This window comes from Leucoraja erinacea, chromosome 5 (assembly GCF_028641065.1).
Source record: "Leucoraja erinacea ecotype New England chromosome 5, Leri_hhj_1, whole genome shotgun sequence".
Classification (NCBI taxonomy): Eukaryota; Metazoa; Chordata; class Chondrichthyes; order Rajiformes; family Rajidae; genus Leucoraja; species Leucoraja erinaceus.
Window position 1 is genome coordinate 47952488 of NC_073381.1, and position 20260 is coordinate 47972747.

A 20260-nucleotide genomic window follows, 5' to 3' on the forward strand; every position below is an offset into this window, starting at 1 on the left:
TGCACAAAAGGGACGGGTTACACCTTTACTGGAGGGGGACTGACAGGCAGGTTTGCTAGGGCTACACGTGTGGGTTTAAACTAAATAGTGGAGAGGAGGGATTGACAAATTGGGAGTATAAAGATGGAGTTGAAGGGGAAGTGGCTACAGGTAAAATTACAAAAGATTCTCGAATTAATGGAAAGAATAGCTTGAGAATGGACAACAGAGTAAGGTCTGGGCCAATTGCGAGGGGGGAAGTGAATACGGACATCAAAGTGCTGTATATGAATGCGCAAAGTATAAGGAATAAAGTGGATGAGCTTGAGGCTCAGTTAGAAACTGGCAAGTATGATGTTGTGGGAATTGCTGAGACATGGCTGCAAGAGGGTCGGGGCTGGGAACCGAATATTCAAGGGTATACCTCCTATTGAAAAGACAGACAGGTGGGCAGAGGGGGTGGGGTTGCCCTGTTGGTGGGGAATGAAATTCAGTCCATTGCAAGGGGTGACATTGAAACAGGAGGTGTGGAGTCAGTATGGATAGAACTAAGGAATTGTAAGGGAAAAAGACCCTAATGGGACTAATCGACAGGCCCCCAAACAGTAGCCTGGACATAGGGCGCAAGATGAATCGGGAGTTAAAATTGGCATGTAGTAAAAGTAATGCTGTGGTTGTTATGGGAGATTTCAACGTGCAGATAGACTGGGAAAATCAGGTTGGTACTGGACCCCAAGAAAGGGACTTTGAACAGTGCCTTTGTGATGGATTCTTTGAACAGCTTGTATTGGAGCCAATCAGGGAGAAGGCAATTCTGGATTTAGTGTTATGTAATGAACCGGATTTGATAAAGGACCTCGAGGTTAATGAACCATTAGGAGGCAGTGACCATAATATGGTCAGGTTTCATCTACAATTGTAGAGGGAGAAAGTAGATCGGAGGTGTCAATGTTGCAGTTGAATAAAGGGGACTATGGGCCATGAGGGAGGAGCTGGCCAAAGTTGACTGGAAAGATACCCTAGCAGGGATGACAGTGGAACGACAATGGCAGGTATTTCGAGGAATAATACAGAAGGTGCAGGATCAGTTCATTCCTAGGAGGAAGAAAGATTCCAAGGTGAAAAAGGGACGACCATGGCTGACAAGGGACGTAGGGGACAGTATAAAAATTAAAGCGAAGAAGTACAACATAGCAAAGATGAGCGGGAAGCAAGAGATTGGGTAATGTTTAAAGAACAACAGAAGATAACCAAAAAGACAATACGGGGAGAAAAGATGAGGTACGAAGGTAAGCTAGCCAAGAATAAAAAGCAGGATAGTAAAAGCTTCTTTAAGTATGTGAAGAGGAAAAAATTAGACTGCACATAACCCCCACCCCCCCCTTCTCTCCAACCTCAGCCTCACTGGACCTTAGAGTACCCCTAGTTCCTAAAACCCATTTCCATCACTGGTAGTTTTGCTAGTGTTGTCAACCTAACCTATGTACTGATTGCATTGCCCACTTTATCTGTAAATGCTACTAGCACATATAGGCTTGCAATCACCCCTGCCTCTGGTTCAGTAAATTCCAAAGAATCGAAGACCCCTTTAATGGGTGACCCCTTAATTTTAAGCACTGATCTTATAGTTCTAGCTTCTCCCACAAGGATAAACATCCTTCCTACATTCACTTTGTCAAGATCCATCCAGATCCTATGTTTCAATCAAGTCTCCTATCACTCTATTAAACCCCAACAGATACAAGCCTAACCTGTCCAACCTTTCTTCATGTGACAACCTGGCCTTTCCATTCTAAGAATCAGTCTGGTGAACCTTCTTTCAATCACTTCCAAATCATTAACATCCTCCTCAAATAAGGAGGCTAATGCTGTGCCTAGTAATTCAGAAGCACCAGTGTGCAATGTAACAGATTTCCGACCCCTCTACTTCAGTGTTTCCCCTGCAACCAATAACATGCTCTGTTAGTTTTCCTAATTATTTGCTTCACATGTCTCCTGGCCTTTTGTAAAATGTGCACTGGGGCACCTAAATCATTCTGCAACTCAGAGCTCTGTGATCTCTGATCATTTAGGTAATATGTTTCTATATTTTCATTCTCCAGTCAAATGGACCATTTCCAATTCCCCAAATTCTACTCTTTTCATAAGATCTTTGCCCACTGGCTTAACCTATATAAGTAGTGTATCTTTATAACCTTTCCATGACTTCTTCGCAATTTATCCTCCTACATTTGTATGCGCTGTTTAATAGCTTTCATCCGTCATTTATATGTTGCTTAAAGAGTAGCCCCAACAATGATTTATTTGGCACACCACTTGTTATATCTTCGCTATAGCGAAGTGAAGTGCAGTGTATGCCTAGTCTCCTCTCCTGTTTTCCATAGAACATAGGACAGGCCCTTTGACCAACAATGCCTATTGTACATGATGCCAAGATAAATTCATCTCAACTGCCTGCATGTGATCCATAGTCCTCCATTTTATGCATATTTGTGCCAATCTGAAAACACTTTAATGCCATTATCACCCAGACAAACTTTTATCCACGACAACATGTTACCTCCTACGCCATGAGGTTTTATTTTCTGCAATGACCTTTGACGTGGCAGATTTTCAAATGCCTCCTGACAAATGTCAGGCTGTTTGTGACCTCTGTGAAGACTCCCACTGTCTGCAAAGAGCTGTGGTCTTTTAGCCTTGGGGGTCTTAATGCAAACCTGTGTCAGCCTAAACTTTGCAGATGATTCCTGGTGTGTAACCCGAACCCATCGTCTTCTAAAGTAGAATGTTCACAATGCCCCAATGGGTCAAGGTAAATATCTATTAATGATCTCTTATTTACAACCTTTCAGCTGGTTCTTCAAAGGAATAAGCCGGAAAGATGCGGAGAGGCAATTGTTGTCTCCAGGCAATAAATTGGGAACTTTCCTAATCCGGGAGAGTGAAACTAACAAAGGTTGGTCATTCATGAACCTGTTTTTGTAGATTAGCTGCTCGCTTGAGGCAACGCTTCCTGCAAATCCCTTAGATCTTGGGGAGATCAATGGCCGTGATGGACTGGTCAGTGTGCTTTGATTGTAGATCAAAAGTATCCAAGGCTGGCAAAAAAGTACGATTTTTAGGTGCAAGTTTTAACTCTTGCAAACTTCTAAAGCTCTGCTGCATAGCGGTGACCTTTAACTGTCTCTTTTACTGTTTTGTCTAGGTTCCTTTTCACTGTCTGTGAGGGACTATGACTCTAAATATGGTGATATAGTGAAACATTACAAGATTAGACTCCTTGATAATGGCGGTCATTACATCACTCCTAGAGCCACGTTCGCCGATTTACAAAAATTGGTTACGTATTATTCAAGTAAGTATTAGTAACTTTAATGCAAATATTTTGGGGCAGCACAGTGGCACATCTGGTAGAACCACTGCCTCATGGTCCCAGAGACCCCGGGTCAATCCTTAACTCAGGTGTTGTCTGAGCTTAATTTATTGTCACGTGTAGTGAGGTACAGTGAAAAGCTTTTGTTGCGTGCTAACCAGTCAGTGGAAAGGCAATACATGATTCCAATCAAACCATCCATAGTGTACAGATGCAGGATGAAGGGAATAAAGTGAATAACATTTAGTGCAAAATAATGCCAATAGAGTTTGCATATTCTCCCTGTGACAGCGACGGTTTCCTTCGGATGCTCCGGTTTCGTCCCACATCCCAAAGACATGCCGGTTTATAGGTTAATTGGCCTCTTTAAATTGCCCCTAATGTGTAGGGAGTGGATGAGAAAGTGGGATAATATAGAACTAGTGTGAGCAGGTGATTGATGGTTGCTATGGACGTGCGTCGAAGGACCTGTTTCCATGCTGTATCTTTCAATTCAATTTCATTTCATTTTAATCATGTTAGATAGTCTGAAATGTTTGCTCGTTTATATTATGTCTTCAGAAAGTTCCGATGGTCTGTGCCAGCGTCTAACCAAGCCATGCCCAATGCTGGCTCCTCGAAAACCCTGGTGGCCAGATGAGTGGGAAATCCCAAGAGAAGCCGTGAGGTTGACAGATAAACTCGGAGCTGGGCAGTTTGGCGAAGTTTGGATGGGTGAGTACTGAAATTAGCAAGATTTATTAGTGACAAAACGTAAATTCGTGCAGCAGCTACTAGCAAGGAACTATGGTGTTTTCAGATTCAGTGGGAAGGAGTCCTTCCGAGCTGCTCCCACTCCTCCGATGTAACACTGCCGATCTCCCAGCAGGCATCTTGCTGAAAGTGAGTTGTGGCAATGTGATGGGAAAGATTGATAAAAGTGTTGGGACATTGAAACTGCCTTGCTGCACCAGTCTGTCTGAGATTGGAACGTGGCAGATCCATTGGTTAAGGTGATAGCTTGCATGCTTGCATGCCGAAGATAGACACATAAAGCAAGAGTAACCCTTGGGTCGTGACCCGAAATGTCACCCATTCCTTCTCTCCAGAGATGCTGCTTGTCCCGCTGAGTTACTCCAGCTTTTTCTATCTACCTTTGGTTTAACCCAGCATCTGCAGGTCCTTCATGCACATGCTTGCATGCTGTTGAGCAGGAATGACCAAAGATAACAAACATCTTCTGCAGATGTGAGAACCTGGGGCAGTCGTGGTGCACATAAACTCCCACAAACTGCAGTACTGATACCTAGAACGGCTTGAGTCTATTTACTTTATTTAGGTTAACTGCTTATGATTTAAAAAATACCATGTTACTTCCAATTTGCTCGAGAATTTTGCTCATCGCCGGAGCTTAGTTTAACATCAATGTGAAGCCACCTACTTTATGCTTGATGTGTAAATGCACTGTTGGTCTTCCTGTTGAGATGATTGCCGTTGGTAATGTTGTTATTCTGCATGGCTGTTCTAGTGAGATGGTGCTGCAGATTTTGTTTAATTCGGTGAAAAATTGACAGAGCTTTTGTCATGTAATGTATTAGTTATTATAGTAATAGTTTTGTGCTTATTACAAATTAAGTTAACTGCTTCAGAGAGCAATAACTAAAATATGCAGGAAAATAAAAGAGCCAAGCAGAAGATTATATATATTTTAATAACAACTTTTGGTCTATTTAGAACTTTAGATAGTGGGTAGCGGAGGATGTCCTGATTTCTACAATATTCAAAAACAAACGAGTTAAATGATTCAAGTTGATAACGTGTAACTTTGATATTATCTACTACATTTATCATAAGAGATAAAAACTAAAGCAATTATAGTCATAAGCAATTATCAGGTCATGAGTTACTAATTTACTATTGGATTTTCTGCTCATTAAACATATTTTTCCAGGGAAAAATGGGTTTCAAACAGAAATGTTACACAATAAATGTAAATATTTGTCCCTAATATCCTAATTTTCTTAATTGAAAGTTGTAGGAATTCCCCAATTTTGCATCTCCCACAGTGTCTGCTGACGTTTTTTCATGTTTTCTGTGGATTAACAGGGAGAGGAATTATCAGCATCAATTCAACTGTTGGAGATGCCAAACCAACCTTTCATGGGTGTCAGCGTTTGAACATCTTCAGTAGAGAGAGGTTCAGAGGAAAGATATCAGGAGTTAGAGCTTCAGCTGGTATCTAAAAGTAATTTCATGCTGTAGAATTGAGGCTGTACTGTGGAGATTAGTAACTCTGCACAACCAGAAATTGACGCATATTTCTGGTCTGTGTAGTTCTTTTTATCTCTAAACATTGATCTCTATTTCTGAGCATTCTCATTCTTTGCATTCAGTATCTTTCCAGTGTAGCCATGATTTGACTGAGTGTTTGATCACAAGGATTTTAACCAAGACTGCTGCAAAGCAAATAATCCGGCACAAAAACCCTGACAAAGCAATAGGCCAAATCGATCTAGCTTTGGCATGTTTCCTGGACTCGCTGCATGTGGCTTCCACCTGGGCTGGTTGCAGAAGGCAGATGGAGTGTTGTTCCGCTGCTGAGAGTCGGGGTCTAAGACACCAAGAAATAATTAAAATAAATAAAAAATAGGTACCAATGTCTTCCTAATTTCCAGGCTAGGAATCCCAATTCTAATCTTCATTTCAATCCGACACAGGTCTGTGAATCCCAAGCAGTGGGCCATTGGTAGAGTTGCTGCTTTAGACCCAGTCTAGAGTCCAGAGTTTGATCCTGACTACGGGTGCTGACTGTACGGTGTTTGTACGTTTTCCTCGTGACCCGCATGGGTTTTCTCTGGGAGCTCTGGTTTCCTCCTACACTCCAATGGTGTACAGGTTAATTGGCTTGGTAAAATTGTAAATTGTCCCATGTGTGCAGGATTGTGCTAATAGGTGGGGTGATTGTTTGTTGGCACGGAATCGGTGGGTTGAAGGGCCCGTTTCCACACTATCTCTAAACAAATCTAAACCAAACAGAAACGATGAACTGCAGATGCTGGTTTAGAGTAGCAGACACAAAGTGCTTGGGTAACTCAACGGGTCAGGCAGCATCTCAGGAGAACATGGTTAGGCGACCTTTCTGGTTGGGTCCCACTGAGCTACTCCGGCACTCTGTGAACCCCAATCTGTTCAGCCTCTGTCATTGAACTCTGTGTCGAGTTGTGTGAGGAAGCAGAGCAACGGATGAACTGGCACACAGATCTGGCACTCCAATTGTCCTGAACTGATGGGAATCCATCTCAGTCCATGACATACTTCCCAGGGAGCCATTGAATGCCGCTCATTCCCTTCACAACCACGAGGCACATCCAGCCCAGTTGTGCCCAATGTAACTGAGTTTTTAAGCCTTTACTTTGGCCCCTGTTATAGCTACAGTGGATAATCAGAGGAGAACATTGCCAAATCTAGCTGCTCCAACAAATGAGTGTGTGCAATACTAGAGGGGGGGAACCATACACACAGACTATGGCTATAATAAGAAACATAGAAACATAGAAACATAGAAATTAGGTGCAGGAGTAGGCCATTCGGCCCTTCGAGCCTGCACCGCCATTCAATATGATCATGGCTGATCATCCAACTCAGTATCCCGTACCTGCCTTCTCTCCATACCCCCTGATCCCCTTAGCCACAAGGGCCACATCTAACTCCCTCTTAAATATAGCCAATGAACTGGCCTCAACTACCCTCTGTGGCAGAGAGTTCCAGAGATTCACCACTCTCTGTGTGAAAAAAGTTCTTCTCATCTCGGTTTTAAAGGATTTCCCCCTCATCCTTAAGCTGTGACCCCTTGTCCTGGACTTCCCTAACATCGGGAACAATCTTCCTGCATCTAGCCTGTCCAACCCCTTAAGAAATGTTAAGCCGATGTGGTTGTGGGTGAAGGTGGATTAAGATGCATCTCATACTTGCTTTTAAGCTCCTCAGACCACTTGGCTCCAATGTGATATAAATACCTCTGGGCTTGTTCTGAACATTACCGCTACTCAAGAGAAACATCATAGGCAACAAGTAAACAACCGAAAGGGGAAAGAGCACTAAAATACTTCATATATACTTATTGCTTTGACCATTTTTAAGATCAATCTCCTTCCATATTCATTTTGTGTCAAATTGATTGATATTATTTCCTGTGTTTAGCAGTGTGGTAAATATTTTTTAAGCATGTGCCTGGAAATTTATGAGCTCAGAAACCACAGCTCTGTTACAAATGCATGATGACTGATGAATCAAATGCCAGATATTCAGCTTGTCTGTGTGGTGGTTGATTCGAATATTTCCATGATATAAATGAAGGGAAGTGTAGTACTGCCTGGCACTATTGATGGACAGGATGTAATGCAGAGTTTGTTGCAAACAGCATTGAGAATCAGAATGAAATGTTTACCAGGCAATGACTGCTAAATTTGCAAATCTATGGTTGAAGTGATATCAAATAGCACATTGACTCCATAGCTTATTTTCTTGCTGTAAACATTTGCCATGAACATTTCAGCTTTATCATTACTTCTGTGAATCGAACCTTGTTATATATGTGGGGAAACCAAGATTGAACAATAAGTAGTGTGTTATTGTGTCCTGTTCTTAATATATTGGGCAGAGGATCATCACCTGAACACATTTGTATCACGTGGTATATGATATGATATGCGATATGCCATTTATTGTCACTGTACATGTACAATGAAATTAAAAGCTGCTCGTACTCAGTGCATACATATCAATGATTTGGATGAGAGAATTGAAGGCTTTGTGGCCATTTGCAGATGATACGAAGATAGGTGGAGGGGCTGGTAGTGCAGGGACCCTGCAGAAGGACTTGGACAGGTTGGATCTCCAGATCCAGATTCAGGGACAGTTTCTTCCCAGCTGTTTTCAGGCAACTGAATCATCCTACCACAACCAGAGAGGAGTGCTGAACTACTATCTACCTCAATGGTGACCATCCCAGACTATCCTTGATCGGACTTTGCTGTGTTTACCTTGCACTAAATGTTATTCCCTTATCATGTATCTATACACTGTGAATGGCTCGATTGTAATCATGTACTGTCTTTCTGCTGACTGGTTTGCATGCAACAAATGCTTTTCACTGTACCTTGGTACATGTGACAATAAACTGAACTGAGATTGGGGAGTTGGCAAAAAAATGGCAGATGGAATACAGCGTAGCAAAGTTTGGAGTCGTGCATTTTGTTAGCAGGAATAAAAGTACAGACTATTTTCTAAAGGCTACTTAAACGGCAAGTTAACAATGCTAATGACACCCTGATCCCAAACAGGATAGAAACATAGAAAATAGGTGCAGGAGTAGGCCATTCGGCCCTTCGAGCCTGCACCACCATTCAATATGATCATGGCTGATCATCGAACTCAGTATCCCGTACCTGCCTTCTCTCCATAACCCCTGATCCCTTTAGCCACAAGGGCCACATCTAACTCCCTCTTAAATATAGCAGGAAAGAAAAAATAGATAACGTCACTGCCACTCGAGCCGCGGTTGGAACCTCCCTTGCCTGATTCCATTCCACTCACAGTCAGACAATTACCAACAGTATATTCTTTCTCTGCAGATCTCCATTATCCTGTTTTTTCAGCGAGATTGCTCCTCAATCTCTCACTTCCCTGAAGCCACTCAGCAACATCATCAGCAATGTCAGTTTTGACATGAACATTCCTGATGCTACCAAGCTCTATTCAGAGTGTGCATGGGGCACTGGGGGCAAGGAAAGGTGTGGACTCCCACTAATCATCCCAAAAATTGTGTACAACGTGAAGTTCTGAATCCTAGCTCATACATTCAGCCCATTATATTAAGGATTGGACAATCTAGATTTAGATTTAAGTTTAGGTTTTTTCACCAAGATGCATTGGAAGGCTATGTTTTGCATGCTATCCAATCAGATCAGATAATACTATACATTGGTACAATTACATCAAAGGCAAGTACAAAAGCTAGAGCACAGTCAAGATACAGAGCGCAGAATAGAGTTTTCAGCATTGCAGTGTCTCAGTTCCATAGACGAATTCCAATGTCCACAATGATTCGCCTCCAAGCCTCTTGACCCCTCCACAAATAATGGAAAGACCAAATCTACCGATTCAGCCGCTGTCACAAACTCTGTTCCCCTCCCCCTTCCTGCGATAGAAACAAGACACGGCGTCAGCAGTATTTGACCCTGAGATGAGTTTCTAACCACATGTTTGAGCTCCTACCAAGACCATGTATTTTTCATCACTGAACTGCCCTATCTCAGCTTGAAATCATCATCTACCCCCTTATATTACGTAGACTTGATGAATCGGAAGCACTCCTGGCCTGTCTTCCTTGTCCTGAAGCTTTGCAATACTCTCCTGCCCATTCCCTAACTTAAAATCTCCTGTTAAACCCATCACCCATTCGTACCAGACAATGGCTATTATATTCATACTTTATTTTAGGAATGTTATAATCTCAGTTTATTATCATATGCTATAGCTAATTGTGGAGGAATGCGACATTATAGAATACACACTGAGCATTTAAATGGCAAATTTGTATTAGCACATAATTATGTGAGGTGATACACCTTATGATAGGAAAACTGAAGCTGTAACATATGTCTTAGGAAAGAAAGAGGACACTTGTGGCGCAGGGATACATGTTAATAAATCACTAAAATTGATACCATAGCAACTGAAATGTGAAAAAAAAAAGTCAAAAAAAAGTAATTGAATCTAGTTGTATAGTTTTGAATCTAAATGTAATGAAATAATATAACACTAGTATATGTCAGTCTGGTCCAAACTTGGACAGAACTTATACTGCAAAAATGCCAGAGGAACACTGTGGAACATGCAGAAAAAATAGTTTGATGTGAAAGGTGAGGTGAGTAATGGATTAAAAGTATTATATATGAATGCATGAAGTATTAGAAATAAAGTGGATGAGCTTGAGGCTCAGTTATAAATTGGCAAGTATGATGTTGTGGGAATTACAGAGACATGGCTGCAAGAGGGCCAGGGCTGGGTACTGAGTATTCAGGGGTATACGTCCTATCGAAAAGACAGACAGGTAGGCAGAGAGGGTGGGGTAGCTCTGTTGCTGAGGATTGAAATTCAGGCCCTTGCGAGGGGTGACATAGAATCAGGAGATGTAGAGTCAGAATGGATAGAACTGAGGAATTGTATGGGTAAAAAGATCCTAATGGGAGTTATCTACAGGCCCCCAAACAGTAGCCTGGATATAGGGTGCAAGTTGAATCAAGAGTTAAAATTGGCATGTCGCAAAGGTAATGCTACAGTGGTTATGGGAGATTTCAACATGCAGGTAGACTGGGAAAATCAGGTTGGTACTGGACCCCAAGAAAGGGAGTTTGTGGAGTGCCTCCGTGATGGATTCTTAGAGCAGCTTGTACAGGAGCCCACCAGGGAGAAGGCAATTCTGGATTTAGTGTTGTGTAATGAACCGGATTTGATAAGGGAACTTGAGGTAAAGGAGCCATTAGGAGGTAGTGACCATAATATGATAAGTTTTAATCTACAATTTGAGAGGGAGAAGGGTAAATCGGAGGTGTCGGTATTACAGTTGAATAAAGGGGACTATGGAGCCATGAGGGAGGAGCTGGCAAAAGTTGACTGGAAGGATACCCTAGCAGAGATGACAGTGGGACAACAATGGCAGGTATTTCTGGGAATAATACAGAAGGTGCAGGATCAGTTCATTTCAAAGAAGAAGAAAGATTCTAAGGGGAGTAAGAGGTGACCGTGGCTGACAAGGGAAGTCAAGGACTGTATAAAAATATAAGAGAAGTATAACATAGCAAAGATGAACGTGAAGCCAGAGGATTGGTAAAATTTTAAAAAGCAACAAAAGATAACTAAAAAAGCAATACAGGGAGAAAAGATTAGGTATGAAGGTATCATGATCATTAATGTATATTGTAAATAGCTGTGGTCCTAGCACCGAGCTTAGGTAAGCTAGCCAAAAATATAAAGGAGGATTGTAAAAGCTTTGTTCGGTATGTGGAGGAAAAAAATAGTTAAGATCAAAGTTGGAGCCTTGAAGACAGAAGCAGGTGAATTTATTACGGGGAATAAATGGCAGAAGGAAATGGCAGACGAGTTGAACAGGTACTTTGGATCTGTCTTCACTAAGGAAAACACAAACAATCTTCCCAGATATACTAGTGGCCAGAGGACAGAAGGACATTCACATTAGACAGGAAATGGTGTTGGATAGACTGATGGGACTGAAGGCTGATAAATCCCCAGGGCCTGATGGTCTGCATCCCAGGGTATTAGAAATCGTGGACGCATTGGTGATCATTTTCCAATGTTCTGTAGATTCAGGATCAGTTCCTGTGGATTGGAGGGTAGCTAATGTTATCTCACTTTTTAAGAAAGGAGGGAGAGAGAAAACAGGGATTTATAGATCAGTGAGCCTGACATCAGTGGTTAGGAAGATGCTGGAGTCAATTATAAAAGATGAAATAGCGGCACATTTGGAAAATCAGTAACAGGATCGGTCCGAGTCAGCATGGATTTACGAAGGGGAAATCAGGCTTAACTAATCTTCTGGAATTTTTTGAAGATGTAACTAGGAAAATGGTCAAGGGAGAGCCAGTGGATGTACTGTACCTTCAGAAAGCATTTGATAAGGTCCCACATAGGAGGTTAGTGGGCAAAATTGGAGCACATGGTATTGGGGGTAGGGTACTGACATGGATAGAAAATTGGTTGGCAGACTGGAAACAAAGAGTAGGAATTAACGGGTCCCTTTCAGAATGGTAGGCAGTGACTAATGCGGTACCGCAAGACTCGGTGCTGGGACCACAGCTATTTACAATATACATTAATGATTTAGATGAAGGGATTAAAAGTGACATTAGCAAATTTGCAGATGACTCAAAGCTGGGTAGCAGAGTGAACTGTGAGGAGGACGCTATGAGAATGCAGGGTGACTTGGACAGGTTGGGTGAGTGGGCAGATGCATGGGAGATGCAGTTTAATGTGGATAAATGTGAAGTTATCCACTTTGGTGGCAAGAACAGGAAAACAGATTATTATCTGAATGGCGTCAAGTTGGGAAAAGGGGAAGTACAACGGGATCTGGGTGTCCTTGTACATCAGTCTATGAAAGTAAGCATGCAGGTACCGCAGGCAGTGAAGAAAGCGAATGGTAACTTGGCCTTCATAACAAGAGGAATCGAATATAGGAGCAAAGAGGTCTTTCTGCAGTTGTATAGGGCCCTAGTGAGATCACATCTGGAGTATTGTGTGCAGTTTTTGTCTCCAAATTTGAGGAAGGCCATTCTTGCTTTTGAGCCAGTGCGCCATAGGTTCACGAGGTTAATTTCCGGGATGGCAGGACTGTCAAATGTTGAAAGAATGGAGCGACTGGGCTTGTATACACTGGAATTTAGAAGGATGAGAGAAAATCTTATTGAAACATATAAGATTATTAAAGGATTGGGCACGCTAGAGGCAGGAAACATGTTCCTGATGTTGGGGGAGTCCAGAACTAGGGGCCACAGTTTAAGGATAAGGGATTGGCCATTTAGAGCGGAGATGAGGAAAAACTTTTTCAACCAGAGAGTTGTGAATCTGTGGAATTCTCTGTCTCAAAAGCAGTGGAGGCCAATTATATGGATGCTTTCAAGAGATAGTTAGATAGTGCTCTTAAAGATATATGGGGAGAAGGCAGGCACGGGGTACTGATTGTACTGATTGTGGATGATCAGCCATGATCACAGTGAATGGCGGTGCTGGCTCAAAGGGCCAAAAGGCCCACTCCCACACCTATTGTCTTTGTAAGTATTTAATGAAAGGCACGGTAAATGTATTTACTTAGGGAATGGCTAAAAAACTAGATAACAGAATAAAACAGAAAATGATGGAAATACTCAATGGGTCAGGGAGCATCTGTATAAAGAGAAGCACAGTTAATGTCAGATTAAAGAGCCCTCGCCAGAACTGGTCTTCATCCTGAAATGTGAACTGTTTATCTTTCCACAGATGCTGTCTGACAGTATTTCCAGCATTTTTTGTCTTTTATTTCCGACGTTTGGCATGCTAAAGATAGACACAAAATGCTGGAGAAACTCAGCGGGTCAGGCAGTATACCTGGACAAAAGGACTAGGTGACGTTTCGGGTCGAGATCCTTCTTCAGACTGCAGAAACCAACCTGAAACATGACCTATTCATTTTCTCCAGCGATGCTGCCTGACCCAGAGTTAGTCCAGCATTTTGTGTCTATCTTTGGTGCAAACCAGCATCTGCAGTTCCTTCCTACACATTACATCATGCCAATTTTTTGATTCTCAGTTACGATAAATTATAGACCTTGCTAAGGTCAGGAAAAGTTAAGATAAATTACTGCTTTCAGAAAGAAAGTAGCGATTATTTGAGTGACAAGGAAATGAAAACATTTGAAAAGCTGAGGAAATGGAGGTAGAATCAAGGAAGACTTGTGGCCTGTTATGTGCTATATATTCTACATAATTTTAAATAATTCTGTAAATTTTATTTGTCATAGTTTGTTGGTTCTGTTTGCCTCATGAATATGCTGGGTACTCCCGGGTCAGATTTAGCACTGACTAGATTTGTTGCAGTCCTTTTAAGCTCTGCTCAAATCTATACAATTTACATTGTACTTTTTACAAATCTTAGAATCTCAATGGATAACACGCAAACAAAAGCTTTTACTGCACCTCGGTACACCAAACTAAAGGGTGACATGGTGGCGCAGCGGTGATGTTGCTGTCCTGCAGTGCCAGAGTCCTGGGTTCGATCCCAACTACGGGTGCTGTCTGTACGGAGTTTGTATGTTCTCCTCGTGACCGCGTGGGTTTTCTCCGAAATCACTTGGTTCCTCCCACACTCCAAAGATGTACAGGTTTGTAGGTTAATTGGCTTGGTATAAATGTAACTTGTCCCTAGTATGTGTAGGATAGTGTTAATGTGCGGGAATCACTGGGCAGTGATCAGTGAACTGGAAGACCTATTTCCGTGCTGTATCTCTAAACTAAAAGAAAAAAACTAAACTTCTACTCCACATTTCACCACCCAGATGATTTCCGAAATCTCTTCTTAATTTACTCTTTATGGACATTTTCAATTTCTGGATTTCCAACGTTGGACTTATTGAGACTAGACGCTCGTCTTTTTTGCATCCCTTAAAGAAGCATGGAGCACAAACGTTGACTCTGATCAGTGCCGGATTTAGATGAAGAGAGGCCCTAGGCTATTCCACTTCCCAATCCCCAACTCCCCAACTAGAGGAAGATGCAAGAATGTTTAAAATAATTTGAGTAAAGCCAAGGATGATGACGGGTGTTTAAAATTTTGCAATTTCTTCTCTAAAGGACATAAAATGTTATAGTTAAATACCGTAGTGATTGAAAAAAAAATGCATTAATGCTAAAATTAACACTGTGAAAAACTTTTGCTATAACCAAACTTTTGTAAACATTTTGTGGAATAAGCAGGAATTTTTAGGAAAATAAAATTGTAAGTTTACAAAAACCGTTTGCAAAACGAGTAAGCTTTTTCCTATTGTTAACAAAGATGCTACAAATAAGCTTAGTTTTATTACTAACCTGACAGTGGCAGCCACAGCACTACACAGTAGGTTTCTAGCAACGATTATCAGCTCTACCCCTAGCATTTCTCCTTGCCAACTTCCTAGTTCAAATATCTTTGCACTTTCCTACTTACCCCTGAGTTTTGACTTTTAAAGCCTGCAAGTATCCAAAGATGTTCCCTGCATTCACCATCGCTGCTTACCGGAGCACGTGTGAATGTTTGCGGGACCCCGGTGCCTCCAGATTGACACCGATGTGCAGCTGAGCGTGGCCAATGAGATAAGGGGCTGGAAAGCTGCGCTTTTAAAAAATGTATTTATTGCCAGTGCTAGTGTCGAGTTATTGACTTAAAAAAGTGTTATTCTGAAATGGAGGGAAAGGAAAATTACTGAAGGGTTGTTTAGAGACCACAGTGCATTGTGTCAGCATATGAAAGAAAAGCCTATGACAATGTCAAAAATATTATGCACCTTGGCCGGAGGCCCATAGATTTTGAGGCCCTAGGCTTCAGCCTGCCAAGCCTTTAGGTAAATCCGGCACTGACTCTGATCAGGATTATTTCGAATCAAGGGGTGATTGTGTATTGCTCTATGTAAGTCTTAAAGGCTGTGTACTATTTTGACAAGACATGCATTTGTTTGTGTAATGTTTAAAGGAGATGATTCAAAAACCCTCTGTGAATTGTATGGATGGCAATAAACAGTTTTACAATAGGAAATTTGATTTTCATTACTGATTTTTAAAAATCCTTTACACAGGTTACTATAAGAACAATACTAAGGTTGCTGTCAAAATGCTGAAGGAGGGGAGCATGTCTCCACAGGCTTTCCTGGAAGAAGCTAACATTATGAAGACAATTCAACATGACAAGCTGGTGCAGCTGTACGCAGTTGTGACAAAGGAACCTATACTTATTGTGACTGAATATATGTCAAAAGGTACAGCAATGACAGTGGATACATGGAACTGCAAACAAAATGTGTAGGAAGGAACTGCAGATGCTGGTTTAAACCAAAGATAGACACAACAAGCTGGAGTAACTCAGCGAGACGGAAGGCATCTCTGGAGAGAAGGAATGGGTGACGTTTTGGGTCGAGCCCCTTCTTCAGATGCAGGTTTATGAAAAAAGAAACAAAATGATGGAGTAACAGCAGGTCAGGCAGCATCTCTGGAATAGGTAAACTTGGATAGGTGACGTTTCAGGTCGGGACCCTTCTTTAGACTGATTGTCTGGGGGGGGGGGGGGGAGGGAAAGCGGGGAGACGAGGGGCATGACAAAGTCTGGGGGAGGATAGGTTACTCAAAGTGATGGGAGAGGGGGTGGGGGGGAGGTTGATGGTGGACAAAGGTCAGAGATTAAAAGACAGCAGGTGGGACAAAAGGTTTGGAGAGTTGTGAAGCTAGAAGAATGAATGAAGGTAGAAGGGTTGTACCCAAAATCCTGGTTGGTTGGGAGTAACTGAAATCCTAAGCAATGCAAGTATTTGTTTTATTACTGTGTGACGATATTTTGTTTTACAGATGACCATCATGTAATATTTGTAATGAATAAAACTTGCACTCCACACCTTATGCATTGACAAAAAAAGAGCCAGTGCGTGGAATGTCTTACCCTGCTTTATATTCTTCAAGATTGGTAATGGGTTGAACAAGATTTGACTGTTCATTTTATTCTCCTGCAGGTAGTTTGCTGGATTTTCTAAAGACCGATGAAGGAATTAAGATTATGTTGCCAAAATTAATTGACATGTCGGCCCAGGTAGGTTTTCTGGGATTATTTTCTACTTTCAATTTTTTATTTTTTTTTATTTTTTTGCTGCTTCCTTTGATTTGCTGTGAATGCCACTCCTAGCAAGTGACTGTCTCGCACTGTACCAGGCCACCTTTAGTTTTTGTTGACACTTTAGTGCGATACTGACCATGTCCTTGCCTTTTCCCAGAGCCCTGTCATTTCATCTCATATCAATGCAAAAGAAAATGGATCTAGTAAAAATAATAGCATTTCATTCCTTATTCTTCCAAGTGGCAACAATTGCTGACAGAAATCCCCAACAAACCAAACAATTTTTTATTTCCATTGACCCTCCACCCCATTCTGCTTTCCGCAGAGACCGTTCCCTCCGCAACTCCCTGGTCAACTGGTCCCTTCCCACCCAAACTACCCCCTCCCCAGGTATTTTCCCCTGCAACCACAGGAGATGCAACACCTGTCCCTTTGCCTCCCCCCTCGACTCCATCCCAGGAACCCGACAGTCTTTTCAGGTGAGGCAGAGGTTCATTTGCACCTCCTCCAACCTCATCTACTGTATCCGCTGTTCCAGGTGTCAACTTCTGTACATCGGTGAGACCAAGCGCAGGCTCGGCGATCGTTTTGCTGAACACCTCCGCTTAGTCCACCTTAACCAACCTGATCTCCCGGGTACTCAGCACTTTAACTCCCCCTCTCATTCCCAATCTGACCTTTCTGTCCTGGGCCTCCTCCATTGTCAGAGTGAGGCCCAGTGCAAATTGGAGGAACAGCACCTCATCTTTTGCTTACTACACCCCCAGCAGTATGAACATTGCCTTCTCTAACTTCAAATAGCCCTTGCTTTCCCTTTCTCTCCATCCCCTCCCCCTTCCCAGTTCTCCACCAGTCTTACTGTTTCAGACTACATTCTATCTCTGTCCCACTCCCCTGACATCAGTCTGAAAAAGGGCCTCGACCCGAAACGTCACCCATTCCTCCTTTCCAGAGATGCTGCCTGTCCCGCTGAGTTACTCCAACATTTTGTGTCTACCTATGATTCTTTGCAAACTTGGTGCTCTCTGGCCTGTGATGATGACCATGCTGGGGAATGCAGGGCTCTGATAAAAACTGAATGCTAAGTCAAAGTAAAACCTTTCTGCTGGACCTGCCGTAAACCTTAGGTAAGCCAAAACCATCAGTTAGAGTCTTATATGTACATACTCTCATGGTCCAGTAGAGAAAAGCTCCTGCAAGGTGGGAACACTTGGTTAGAATAGCCACATCTTGGCCAGAGAGAAACAGTCAACTTTTTTTTACAGCTGCTGCCTGGACTGCTGAGTTTCTCTAGCATTTTCTCCTTTTGGTTTGGATTATCCTTGAAAATGTGCTTGCAAATAATAAATAAAAATTAAAAAACACAACACTTGCTGGAATTATTAATGCAAAATGGGATGGGACCACAGGCTGTATTTGTGCAGAGATGGTTATCGTTTCAATGTGCTGACCTTTGTCAGAGTTTATTTAAAAACTTCGATATTGACAATAATTGAATGTTTCACCATATGGAAATGTCAAGTACCACAAGTTAAAACAAGGGGTCTAGACCCTTTCATGTGGCCAAATGCAGTGTACGTTTAGCGTGCTAGTCGTTCAGTCCTGTTTGTATTGATGCAATGGAAACATTAACCAAAGTGGGTTTCTTCTGGTTAAGGGCACGTAAAAACTGTGAGGTAACTACTGTGTGAAAAGCAATTTGGAGGCAGCAATTCAGGGATTTTACTTCGGAGTCACGTGAGTGATTCCGTGAAGAACCCGTTCAGCACGCATGCGCGGCATTACGTCCAGCAGAGCAACAGCGGCACAGCGGGAGTCAGGCGCTCCCGCTATGGAGGTGAAAGAACGGACCGTCAGGTAAGCTGACGTCGGGTTTTTCTTTCACAGGGAGCCTTCTGCTTTCAGGCAGAGAAGAAAGGCTCTAGAACAAACCTGTCCCCCGCTCGACTCCACGGAGGAGCGTTCCATCTGGGGGGCAGCATCAAGGCGGTAGGATCACTTACCCGGCGCTCCGCTATCCCGACACCGTGCCGAGCCCAGCCCGCTAGCGCCTGAGCAGCGGTCTGGAAGTTCCGCCACGGAAGAGGCGTCCGGCCGGTGGCTCCGACTTATCAGACGGGACGTCTTTCCCCCCGCATGGGGGGAAAGACAGCCGCCTGAACAGACCTGCCCCCCGTTCGACTCCACGGAGGAGCGTTCCATCTCGCGGGGGCAGCAACAAGGCGTTAGGACTGCTTACCGCGTGGTCCGCTATACCCCGACACCGCGCCGAGCCCAGCCCGCTAGCGCCTGAGCAGCGGGCTGGATGTAAAGCCATGGAAGAGGCGTCCGGCCGGTGGCTCCAACTTGTCGGACGGGGACGTCTCTCCACCCAGGCGGGGGAGAGACATCCGCCTGGAGCGGCTCTTGGAGCAGGAGCTCCAGCGAGTTGTATCCCAGGAGGGGCGCTCTCGCAGAGGGGGGTCAGGCACTCCCTCCACAGTGCCTTGTGCACTGTCCATTGCTTCCTCCTTTCCAGATGATAGCTTTGGTGACCAGGACTGGGCTGGTCAAGAACAGGGGCAATGGCTGAAGATCTCGGGAGTATGCAAGGGGTGCAGGAACAGGAAGAGCTGCTAGGTGTGGGGTGTGGTAGACAGCTACGTGGAAACCCCACGTGCAGGAGGCGTTAAAAGCCTGACGACAGCCATCACATCGTTTTTTCCTCATTCCATGGACAAATACGGAGATGACCACAACCTTCATAAACAAGTCATAAGACCTGCCATAAAATCCTACATTGCGGGGTTGTGCATACCCCAGCCATTGAGCCAGACCCACTGCTCTTTGGCAAAAACCTCACAAAGCATATGAAGGACATGCAAGAGGTTTTACAAAACATTCGGCTCATGAGGGCAGGGCCGGGACGAGCAAACCAAAAACAGTAATTCCTACGCAGCAGCACCCCATCACGTCCATCAGTCAACGTCTACCATATCGGACTGATGAAAGCTCGGGGTCCGCATTCTATCACCGAAAATCTTCTTTAGACCAGGGCCAAGAGCGGACCCCATGGAAAATGTGCCACCCCCCAACGTCACCGCCACGTCAGACGACGTGCAACACTCGTTGGACTGGCAGGAAACAGAAGAATACCCATAACCATGGAGGTAGGTGGGTCTGGTTCCTACCAGTATATAGAGTAATACTAACACATGGGAGTCTATCATGAGTGATCAGTATATACTCAATGGCATTAGTGAATACAAATACAATTCATACTAGAAAAATTGCCACCAGGTCAACATTCACCCCAGAGGGTATTTTTCCCCTCTCCGTTAAAGAAACAAGAGGGACAAGCTGAACTGGTGAGAATAATTACAAAGGGTATCATGGGAAAACCTGAACCCTTGCAATTCGTTTCAAATATATTCACTAAACCCAAAAAAGATGGTGGATGTCGCATCATCATTGACTTAACTTCACTAAATATGTTTGTTAAGTATATACATTTCAAAATGGAACCGGTTGTTACTGCCAAA

At 43.1% G+C, this 20260-nt stretch overlaps 1 protein-coding gene across 3 annotated transcripts in view; it reads left to right on the forward strand.

The window, feature by feature from the left end:
• The window catches only part of LOC129697207 (proto-oncogene tyrosine-protein kinase LCK-like), a 68813-nt gene that overhangs the window by 34235 nt on the left and 14318 nt on the right, over positions 1–20260 (forward strand). For 2 of the 3 annotated variants that reach the window (XM_055635535.1, XM_055635534.1), the window contains exons 6-10: positions 2832–2935; positions 3185–3334; positions 3914–4066; positions 15715–15894; positions 16639–16715. In XM_055635535.1, the coding sequence (XP_055491510.1) occupies positions 2832–2935; positions 3185–3334; positions 3914–4066; positions 15715–15894; positions 16639–16715 (664 nt within the window). The remainder of the gene's footprint in view (positions 1–2831; positions 2936–3184; positions 3335–3913; positions 4067–15714; positions 15895–16638; positions 16716–20260) is intronic. The other variant, XM_055635536.1, reaches the window with a different exon arrangement.